The sequence below is a fragment of the Mya arenaria genome, chromosome 16, assembly GCF_026914265.1.
Source record: "Mya arenaria isolate MELC-2E11 chromosome 16, ASM2691426v1".
Classification (NCBI taxonomy): Eukaryota; Metazoa; Mollusca; class Bivalvia; order Myida; family Myidae; genus Mya; species Mya arenaria.
The window spans coordinates 668398-680750 of record NC_069137.1 but is presented as its reverse complement, the minus strand read 5'-3'; the positions used below and the strand labels follow the sequence as shown (position 1 = coordinate 680750).

General features: G+C 34.3%; 1 protein-coding gene across 1 annotated transcript in view; it reads left to right on the top strand.

Annotated features, from left to right (window-relative positions):
* LOC128221364 (zinc finger protein 570-like) overlaps positions 1 to 11909 on the top strand; it is a 30407-nt gene extending 18498 nt beyond the window's left edge. Inside the window, exon 2 of the mRNA XM_052929963.1 lies at positions 9622 to 11909. Within this exon, the coding sequence (XP_052785923.1) occupies positions 10345 to 11160 (816 nt within the window). The 5' untranslated portion in view covers positions 9622 to 10344 and the 3' untranslated portion in view covers positions 11161 to 11909. The remainder of the gene's footprint in view (positions 1 to 9621) is intronic.
* The last annotated feature ends 444 nt before the right edge of the window (positions 11910 to 12353 follow it).

Genomic DNA, 12353 nt, shown 5'->3' with positions numbered 1-12353 from the left:
AGATTATGGCCCTTGATAGTATAAAAAATGCTATTGTGTAAACAATTGGTTGTGAGCACGATACAGTCTTCAGTTTTGATTATATCTCGATGAAACTTGTACAGTATCTAGATACCCATTAGAGCTTGGTTCCTTTCGAAAACCAGCAAGATCCGCCCATGAATGCCTAGATTATGGGCCATGAAAGTTTTAAAGAAATGCTTTCTATTTTTAGCCAGGTCTGCATGAGCGAATTCTATTTTTAGCCAAGTTTACATGTATATGTTAATTCAAGTCTAGAGTTAAGGGAGACAATTTGCAAGTCTAGGATTTTGAGAGACAATTTGCTTTTTGCTTCTGCAGTTGATTTTGTGAATTACTCTGCCTTGTTCTTGTTGAAAGCCCAAAGGCCATTTTTTAGCTTTAAGTTCTGTAGTTTGCGCATTCATCTTAACAAAATTGATTGTGAATGTTTAAGTTATGCACCTGGTGTCATTACTGGCCACACCCAGGGTTCACAGGTTTGGTAAACATAAATCTGGAAAGGTTTGAAAATCTTTTTGTGTGTTCATGCATCCATCTCAGCACAATTGATTGTGAATGTTTGTTCAAATTGATCAATGTTGTCCTAGGATGCCCTTGACTTTGACCTTTTGACCAACATTTTTTAACTTTTAAAACTACAGAAAATTTTACTATGAGTACAGTTTTGAAAGCATTTTTTTTTGTCAGATGACTTCTACTTGGCACATACCGGGTATTAAAATAGTTCATGCAACTAATCTGCTTGCAATACTTTCTGGGCTCAGATGTTGAACGTGCTACGTTTTCAGGTAACCCAAACACAAAACATAAACTATATGTCTGTTGCCTTTTACCCATACATACATGCTCTGGATTGATATGACCACAAAAGCCATGCCAGTAGAGCATAGGCCCTTTTGGGCCTCTTGTTAAGAAAAGCCAGACAAAACTATTATTATTGTTGTTATTCGCAATTGTTTAAACATGATTTGACTTAGTGTTTATTCAATATTATTATCAGATTTCTTTGTATGGTGCACTTAAAGCTGCACTCTCACAGATTGAACGTTTTGACAACTTTTTTATTGTTTGTCTTGGAACCAGCCAATTTTTGCAAAAATCCATGGAACCAGTTATATAAATCAAACTGCTGACAAAAAATCCAAAAAAAATCATGTAAGGCCACTACTTTTATATAAATTGGTTTACAAAACCGGCGAGTCTAATTTTCCGAAAAGTACAAAAAAAATAAAATGAATTTCACTTTTTTTCCAAATTATTTTCCCGACCGTATTGATTTTGGTGCGAAACGAAAGAAAAACGAACGGTAAGAGTACGAATGCAGTAGATCTTGACTGGTTTGTTGTTCCGTAGCCGTATTCGCCAATTTATAGTGATAGCATGTGAGCCAGTCAACTTATGAGTCAGTTATGGCAGCGCCGTTGGCAATGGCGGAATTGACGATAGCAGTCATTCTTTGTAAGAAATAATTAATTAAAATATGCAGGAGCTGTTAAAATAACAATAGCAATAAACATTGGCAAATTTAACAGCCGACACAAACAATAACTGTCACGTGATTGTTGTTTTTCCCCGCCAATTTAGGTCATGAAAATATTGTTGTTTATAGATAAAAAATAAAAGTGTCAGCGGCTGCCATCGAATAAGTAGACACAACTATCTGTAAATTATGTGTGAGAAAAACATTTTATAACATTTTATGGTTAAATATCAAATAACAGTGCACTAAGTGTGAATGGTGAAATCGAAAGTAAAATTTCTAAGTTGACACCGGTGACCTAGTTTCACAAGTTCGGTCGGTGGTGTTTATGGATTTTAAATCACAAAATGGTTTGGAAGTACTTGTCATTGAGTCAATGTAAAGCTTGTGTTTATTTTAGATTACATGTTTATTCATGTTTGGGTTAATAGTAGAGTAAAAACAATGAAAGAGTTGAACACATGTGTCAATGACATTAACTAATGCCAGGAGTTGTGATAACATTTAGATAAAACAACACGGAAAACTATTTTGAATAAGTCAATTTCAATTTGTAATGAACTTGATATTTCACTATAAATGAGATTTGTTGTTATAACCAAGGAATACTCTTTAAAATGAAAAATAAACAAGCATGAAGTATAGATGCCCTGTGAACGCATGTATACACAAAATGGCGGAGTTGGGAGAAGATGCAAATGTCCTATACATAATTATGGATTTCTCTGTTACTATCATTGGTACATAAAGTTAAGTCACATGCTAGATTTATTATTTTGCTATGTGATTTTTATGTACTGATGTGGTAATTTGCTGCAAGATTTGAATTTGAAATGGATTTGGGGAACATCCCATGGTAAATATCCCGGTCCGAAAATATCCGAACTAAGCATGGATCGGGTTACAGGTTACACACCACCATTGTTATTCCCTATATAATTCAATGTAAAATTATAATTTTTAGACAACATTTAAAGGCACTTCGAGCGAATGCAGGCTATGATAACCACATATATTCTTAAAGTACAAGCTTTAAATTACCTTTTAAGCCAATAAAAAAGTGTTGTTTTATCTAAATGTTTTGCACACAACTCCTGGCATTAGTATTAAAATGTCATTGAGACATGTGTTCAACTCTTTCATTGTTTTTACTCTACTATTAACCCAAACATGAATAAACATGTAATCTAGAATAAACACAAGCTTAACATTGACTCAATAACAAGTATTTCCAAACCATTTTGTGATTTCAAATCCATAAACACCATCGACCGAACTTGTGAAACTAGGTCACCGGTGTCAACTTAGATATTTTACTTTCGATTTCACCACGCACACTTAGTGCACTATTATTTGATATTTAACCATAAAATGTTATAAAAAACAATTCTCACACATAATTTACAGATATTTGTGTCTACTAATTCGATGGCAGCCGCTGACAATTTTATTTTTTATCTATAAACAACAATATTTTCATGACCTAAATTGGCGGGTAATAACAACAATCACTTGACAGTTATTGTTTGTGTCGGCTGTTAAATTTGCCAAGGTTTATTGCTATTGTTATTTTAACAGCTCCTGCATATTTTAATTAATTATTTCATACAAAGAATGACTGCTATCGTCAATTCCGCCATTGCCATCGGCGCTGCCATAACAGTTGACTGGCTCACATGCTATCACTATAAATTGGCAAATACGGCCACGGAACAACAAACCAGTCGAGATCTACTGCATTCGTACTCTTATCTGAGCGTTTTTCTTTCGTTTCGTACCAAAATCAATACGGTCGGGAAAATAATTTTGAAAAAATAGTGAAATTCATTTTTTATTTTTTTTGTACTCTTCGGAAAATTACACCCGCCGGTTTTGTAAACCAATTTATATAAAAGTAGTGGCCTCATTGATGTTTTATATGCACAGTATGTAAGATTTAAACTGTGTGTTTAATAAGAACTTTGAAACTTTGAGTGTATTAAAACATGCATTAATAGCAGTTTGACAAGTAAATGATATAAATATTCACTTTTTTTATGTTGTTTTCTGATTTTCACCCTTTAAGAGTATGTTTTGTGACTTTTTTTTTTTTCGACCACCCAGTGGACATTTTTTCCAAAAATTCTTGTAAACCAAAAAATAAAAAAGGAGTGGCCTAATATGAATTTTCCTTAAAAAACGTTAATTTTATAAACAGTAAATTTGTTAATTTTTTAAACAGTAAAATGTGAAAATCTACGATCTGATTTTGTCAGCAATTTTATATCATAAATTTATTTGAAGACATTTAGGCAGAAATTTGCTCTTTCCAAGACAAACAATAAAAAGTTGTCAAATGGTATATGTGAGAATGCAGCTTTACGGTCATCAGAACAAAACAGAACAGAAAATTTATTTTTACTTAAGTGTAAACAGCTCATCGTCACATTACACAAATATAAACATAAATATTGAATTCACACACACATAAACAATCAAAATATATATAGTTTCATGTATAACACGATTTAAATGATTTTTGTATCATTGACAGATTTTTCAGAAATTACACATAAATGGAAAGAACAAAAGAAAAAAAGGAAAACATCAGCCAAGTTACACACAAATCAGCGTGCATGATGGTTGATATGAAAGTGAGAATGTTAAATGTCATCTAACACCTAGATTTTGGAGTAATTAATAAGTCTTACTTTTTGTTTTTAATTTTAAGTTTAATTTGCCATTATAATGGCCCTTTCCATATCTTGATTAAAAAAATATATTGGAAAAGTTTAATTATGTCCTCTCCTACTTCTTTCTAATTGGGGACTTTTTGCTAATGGAGAGTTTTGAGGGTCTGTCCGACTCTAGATGTCGTTCATTGCAGGTTTCGCAGCATTTTGGGTACAAAACTACTCCTTTAGCTAATATTCCATTAACGGATGGGGTTAAAACTCCCCCTTTGGTTTCAAAATTTTGTTCAGTCACACTTGGGTATGTAAAGGGATCAAGCCATCATAGGGCACGGGCAGACCTTTATTATCTCAATAACAACAGGATCAGTGACATAAATACAGTCACAGTGACAATTATGAACAAAAGACTTCTTAAAATAGACCTGCCACATATGAAAAATTCATATGACTATACATAAACTTAAATCATACTGGATTTGCAATTGGAATTGTGTTATTTGTTATCTCTGATTTAAACAGAACATTATTCTTTGAATAAAGGAATGGAAAACCTCAAAACAGATGTCTCTGACTGTTGAAAAAACTACATCAGCAAACCTCAAATACTCTAAGGCTGGCCAACAGTATCTGTCAGTAGGGACTGAAAACAAGGCCGCACAGGGGCTCTTCTGTGCTATTCCCCAGTCATTCAAAGTACCCCCTGTGAACGCGTTAGTGGGCTTGCGCCCAATTCTGGGCAAACTATTGTGGATGAGTGTATACATTAGACATATATAATATAAACAATATATATATTTAATCCAAATGTGAACTTATTTGACAGCTTCAAGGAACTGATAGAACTATTATGAGGGTTATTTTGTTTCGCCAAGGCATGTAGGAAAATGAACTCATTTCATCATAAATTCTGTTTATTCCACACTTTAACAATAGTAGAATCTTCCAACAAAAAAAATAATATTAGAATCTGCAATTTCAGAGCACAATCCACACATGATAAAATTATCATTTATCATGGTGTAAGTCATTTTGACATCCTACTGTAAGTATTAAGATTATATATTAAAGTTATAATTATGGGTACATGTACATTACAGTGACAGTCACGCCAATAGGAATACTTATATAGGGACGGACATTATAACATTGACAATATAGAATTGTACTTAACATTGAATCACTACATGGGGACATTTACTCAGGGTGATGGACATTGCATTGACATACACTATTGTAATAGTATTTCTGACATGAACTTTGAAAAGACACACACCATGAGGACAGTTCAATACAGGGACAAACATAACATTAACATACACTATAGTAAGGCCTAAATAAATATGTCCGTTTCGGGTAACCCGACCCTACCTATAAAAATGCGCCGACCCTAACTATTTTTTTCCGTTTCTGAGCAAAAAAAAATAATTCATTAGCGAATAGAGAGTTACTAAGGGCGGATAAATGCAGATTTTAAACAGAATTATTGTTTATATGATAAAACAAAGTCAGGCAATGACAGTAATGTAGGAAAGACTGCCATGTGAAAGAAAACACTCTGAACTTAAGACAGATTTTGAAAAAAAAATTAAAAAAAATCCCTACCTACCCTACCTAGACATTTTGGGAAGGTTACCCTAATGATTTGACATGAACATTACAAGGACAGCCATGAGGAGACTTATTTAGGAAAATAACATTGACATACAATTATATAGTAATAAGTTATCCTGACATGTACTTTACACAGAATCGCTTCGTGGTGACAATTACTGTAGGACTGACTTTACATTTACATATACTATACTGATAGTATTTCTGACATGAACATTGCAAAGACACGCACCAGACACCTTAGGGAGACTTATTTAGGGACAGACATAACACTGATATACAATACAGTAATTAATTATCCTGACATGTACTTTACATAGAATGCCTACATGGGGACAGTTAATCAGGGACGGACATTACATTAACACACACTATAGAAATAGTAATTTTGAAATGAACATTGCAAAGACACACACCATGGGGAAAGTTTATCAGGGACCGTCACATAACATTGACATACACTATATAGAAATAGTTATTCTGAAATTTATGAACATTGCAAAGACATACCCCGTGGGTAAAGTTAATAAGGGACGGACATTACATTGACCATTACATTGACATACACTATAAAAGTAGTTATTCTGAAATGAAAATTGTAAAGACACACACCATGGGGACAAATCAGGGATGGACATTTTATTGACATACAGTATAGTTATAGTTATTCCGGCATGAACATTGTAAAGACAAATGCTATGGGGACAGTTATTCAGGGACGGACATAATATTGTTGTATACACTAAAGTTCTAGTTATTTTGACTAACATTTTAAGACAAACGCCATGAGGATACTTATTTATGGACAGACATCACGCTTGACATACCATATATTTATAGTTATCCTGACATTTACTTTACATAGAATTGAACCATTGGGACAGTTATTCAGGGACAAACATACATTGACTAAATGACATTATACTTTAGTAATAGTAATTCTGACATGTACATTGTAATGACACACCACATGGTGACAGTTATTCAGGGACGGACATAACATTGACACCCATTCAGAAATAGGTATTCTGAAATGTACCTTACAAAGAATCTCACCAATTAAAATGCTTTAGATAAACCCATTAGTATTGCAGCCACATATTCGTTGTTATCAAGTGCCTTATTCCAGTCCTCCAACAGTCGAAGTAATGTAGTTTGGCATCCAAGTCCAAACAGTAACAAAAATATGTCAAAACATGCACATACTGAGTCACAGTCATTCAATTAGACTTTTGGAGGTACAAGCCCGACTTCTAACACTAATGCTTGGCATTTTTTTTACACGCCCTACATAAAATTTTGGCTTGTGTCAATTTTGAGCACTTCAGTCAGCTAAATACGCCATTAATATATTATAATCAGATCATAACAGTTAATAATGCAATAGGATGTTGAATGAGCAATTACAGGCAAAAATATTTTCATGAAAGATAAATACTTCTAAATGTGTTCGGGAAAAACATGATATGAAATGCAAGGGGAATGGGTCCGATAGTCGGACCCTTGGAATGCACCAGTCAAATGTAACCATGCCCCCATGTCCAGTGGTATTTATACCGAAGATAGCTGGGGAAATGGGCCATGTTTTTACCTTCCAGGTTGCCCTACAGTGCCGGCTGAATGCGGTGGGTTTGCCTTCGCGCCCAAAACAGTGGGGAATGGGCCTTACATATATAGGGTCCTTCGGGTGCGGGGTCATTTGGCAAGGATTTTACCGGCAGTTTGTCCCCGCAGTACAATGATTTTACCCAGGCTTTGCTGGATAGAAAGTCAAAGTCCCCGCTATTCTCCGGACCTGGGGAGGCCGTGATTACCGGAGGCCGGGGGTATACTGGGGATAGCCGGGGAAATGGGCCTTTGCCCGGGCTTGGCTGGACCAAAAGTCAAAGTCCCCGCTATTCCCCGGACCGGGGGGGGGGGGGCGTGTTTACAAGTGACTGGTGCATAAATAAGAGTTGTCCTACTTCTTAGCAACAGGCGCAAGTCACATAATCAAAAATCGGCTTTATATATGAGTATTAAGATATTCTTATTGAACAAAGTTTGTGTCAAGTACCTGTGATCTTAGCTGTACATATTCAACAAGCCACACAAAAATGCAAATGAATAACATATATGACTTACCATGGAAGTTTGGGATATATGCTTTTTGCAAAACTTAGTGTCATTCAGTCATTCTGATTCTTTGTTCTGCAAAGCTCGATGATTTTGTTTATCTTCTATGAACGACAAAATAACTCGTCTGACACTTAATTTTTCAGCAGTATTGATTATCGTAATTGTATGTTTGTTTAAAGTCAGATTCAAGTACCAATAATTAAACATTTTAAGCAATATTAACATTTTAACGTTACAACTTTTAACGTCACTTATAATTTTCATTTTTTGCAGTATTTTTAAAGTCGCTAAAAAAGGAAGATTATTGAAAAACAAGGAAACATTACACTATATTTCATATGTTTCGAAATCAGTCAAATTACCTTTAATAATATCATTTACATAACTAACATGGATGTTATATTAAACATATAAGATTCATATGTAGAAACATTTGTTTTGCTTTAAATGAAGTGCAATAATCGCGTTTTAAATCATAAATAGTCAAAAAAGTTTTTGCTGGGTTTTTCTCCCGTAAAGAAACACATGAAATTTCTGTTGTTCTTTATATAAAAACAAGTATTTCAAAATCCATAAACAAGTGATAATTAACATCATAATAATAATATAATAGCTCAGAAGTGGGTGTTTTTATGGATTTTGCATTATCGGTAAAATCTGGGAGTTTTATCCCGCAGGAGAAAAACCCCGTACTGAAAAGAGGTTTTTTTGTTTCGCGTTATTTCACTTCCGATGTTGAAGCATAATGCTCCTTTAGAAATAAGATGTTGTTTTGTGGTAATATAACATAAATCTTGTATTATTGAAACCCCGCAGGATTTTCCCCAGCATTTGAAAATCGGGAGAAAAATCCCGCGGGAGTGTGAAAAACCCCGCGGAAGTGTGAAAACCCCCGTGTTTTTCTGCAAAAAACCCGCTGGGGTCCGAAATTGGCGGGTCAATATGACAAATTACCAGAAACATTTCGAAAACACCAAAATCATACCTAAATGAAGCCTTCTAACTAAATTATAGGCCAGTATATTTGATTACACCGTATTTAAAGGGTACCTGAGTTTGCGAAATCTTGGATTTGCAAACACAAATTGGAGGTGGTTATATATGATTTAGCACTGGCATCTTTTATTAGTTTGCTATTAAACTTACATACTGTATGAAACACTGAGTATTTCCGTTACATTGTTGTCCTAAAAACATAAGGTTGCAGAAACAACGGACATAGTGTGTATGCTTTACCGTCCATCTGGAAACAAAAGATCCAATAATATTTCTAGAAATATGCAAGCTAGACATATATAAATGTGTGTAAAAGTGCTCAGCGGCAAATATTGAGTTTATGCACATCATTTAAAAATATTACTTCTACGGTATGGAGAATAGTGTATTACAATCAGAAAGGCGACTCTCTCTTTACTTGAATTAGTCCGTTACATGCGAAATATAAATCACTACTCAAAATTGCTCACTAAATTGAGACTTAAACTTAAGCCTCTACCACATTCATGTGTATAATAACTTTATATTTATTAGTTGAGTCTTAAAGAGTTTTTAATTTAATGTTGTTGTTTTTCGTAAATTTGAGTATTGATATGTTAACGTTTACGACAATGAAAGCCAAACGCTATGATATATCAATTGTTAAATGTCCTTGTAGTTCATCAATTAATCATACATAATTTATATGTTTGTTTATACTTATATGAACTTTTTCAGGAATACAAGGTGAAACACATACTACAAACAAGATATGAGGAGTAATTGAGCTTCTTGCTAGTTGACACGCGAGACAAGCCATAGGGAGGGAGTTTATCAAGCTGCGTGTTTTTAAAACTCATCATTTGAAGAGTGGCTGGCTAATTTTCACGGGGAAAAATCTGCATAAGTGACATACTTATCAAGCAACGTGTTCACAAAGTTGTCATTTGAAAAACTGCTTGCTAATTTGCATGGACTACAACGTCCTTAAAAGTCCATTTGAAAGTCCTTTCACGTGTTTAACTTATCAAGAGGCGTGTTAACAAAGTTATCAATTGAAGAGTCGCTTGATAATGCACATGGATGAGAAGCCGTATCAGATGTGTGGAAACACATTTTCACATACCTTTCATCTTATTTAATATAACTCAAGGAATAGAATCCTTAAAGTGTGATATACTTTTCAATAAAAGTAACTGGCTGGCCCAGATGATAGTTCACACTGGAGAGAAACGAGAGATACTGCCTTTTCACGTTAATTCTCCTAAAGACTGCACGTGCCAATTCATACTGGAGTTAAACCAACCAGGTGTGAAGTTAGTTATAAAGAGCTACATAATTATTTACACTGGAAGATATCCTTTTAAGTTTGAGATATGTGATACTCACTTAGTATAATTTGAAAAACAGCATGCAAATCCATACATGTGAAAAGCCGTGCAAATTTGAAATATGTGATGCATGTTTTTCCAAGAAAATATAGCAATAAAGACCAACATGAGTATTCACAGAGAGGAAAAACCGTACACGTGTAAGCTTTGTGATTCGGCATTTACACAAAGCAGTAGATTAAAGTCTCATATGCGAATTCACACTGGAGAGAAACCATACAAGTGTGACATATGTGAATCTAATTTTTCTCATAAACATCATCTTGGTACACACATGCGAATTCACACCGGTGAGAAACCGTACAAGTGTGACATATGTGACGCTGCTTTCTCCCATAAACATAGCCTTGGTTCACACATGCGAATTCACACAGGAGAGAAACCATACAAGTGTAACATATGCGACGCTTCTTTTTCAAAAGACACTACTCTTAAGACACACATACGAATTCACACCGGAGAGAAACCGTACAAGTGTGACATATGTGATACCGCCTTTTCAGTAAAATCTAGCTTAACAAGCCATATGCGAGTTCACACAAGTGAAAAGCTGTATTCGTGTGACATATGTGGTATTGCGTTTAAACACAAACATAATTTAAAGACCCACATACGAATTCACATTGAAGAAAAACCGTACAAGTGTGACATTTGTGTCTCTGCTTTTTCAGATAAATCTTCTCTGAGGGCACACGCGAGAATTCACACTAGAGATAAACCGTTCAGGTGTGACATCTGTGACGCTACGTTTTCAAGAAAAACTCAACTTAGATCACACATGCGAGTTCACACAGGAGAGAAACCTTATTTGTGTAAGATATGTGGAACTAGTTTCTCCCACAATGGAACTTTAACTAAACATATGCGAATTCACACTGGAGATTAACTTTATATGTGTGACATGTGACGCTACTTTGTTCAATTCAATTCAATATTCTTTTATTATATCACAGTTTACATCTAAGTAAAAGCATGTGAAAACGCAATATATATATATGTTAACACAGGTATAAATATGTGGGTTAATGGCGGCTTCACAACAGGTTTAGAGTTTATCATTATACAAAACAAATATAATTAGTAAGTAAGGGGAATGTGGTTAGTTTAAATAGTATTATTTTTTTTTAATAACAAAACAAATTCATTTATTTGAATTAAGATACAACATAATCGATATAGTTATGAGATATCAAATGAAAAACTATAAAATACATGATCAGATTCGTTTAAAGTGATTAACTAAGATTTTAACAAAAATTGCTGTTTTCCTTAAGGTATCCGGGTTTTTACAATTTAAAACTTCACTAAAGTGTAAGACATGAGGTCTTGAGTAAAACCGACTACTTATGTATTGTTTTCTGATAGGATTAAAAAATGGACATGTAAGTAAATAGTGCAGTTCGTCACCGATATCGTTTAGATTACAAAACGTACACTTTCTATTGACATGTGGTACAGCATTCTGTCTCCATCTACCGACTTCGATAGGGAATTTATGATTACTAGTGCGGAAATGCAAGAGTGTAAAACGTAGAGATTTGGGTAAAATATTAAGGTACTCCTCAAATTTAATATCAGACTTAAACAGAGAATACATTTTACCCTTAGACGAAAGATTAAATTGTTCAAAACAGTTTTGCTGAAATTGTTCTACAAGGTTAGATTTCACAAGTTTACTGATATGTTTAACAGGTACTCTTGTTTGGTTATGCCAAACGTATGAATAACCCGTTGAATCAAGTATTGACTTGATGTAACTGGTCCAGGCTGAATTATTACTATGTGAAATGCCTTTATATATCAAAAAACTTATTTTCAAGTCATGGGATGAAACGAGTTTACTCCAGTAACTAATCATTCTGGTTTTAACTATGGTGTTAAGGGGGTATCTACCCAGTTCCAAGTAGAGCATGTACCGTGGAGTACTTTTTCTAGTATTTGTAATCCGTCGCAAAAAATTACAGTGAAGTTGCTCCAACAGATCAAGGTTTTCAAAACCCCAGACTTCACATCCGTACGTTAGGATCGGGACAATGGTAGAATCAAAAAGCTTCAGTTGTATGTCCAAAGGCAAGTCTA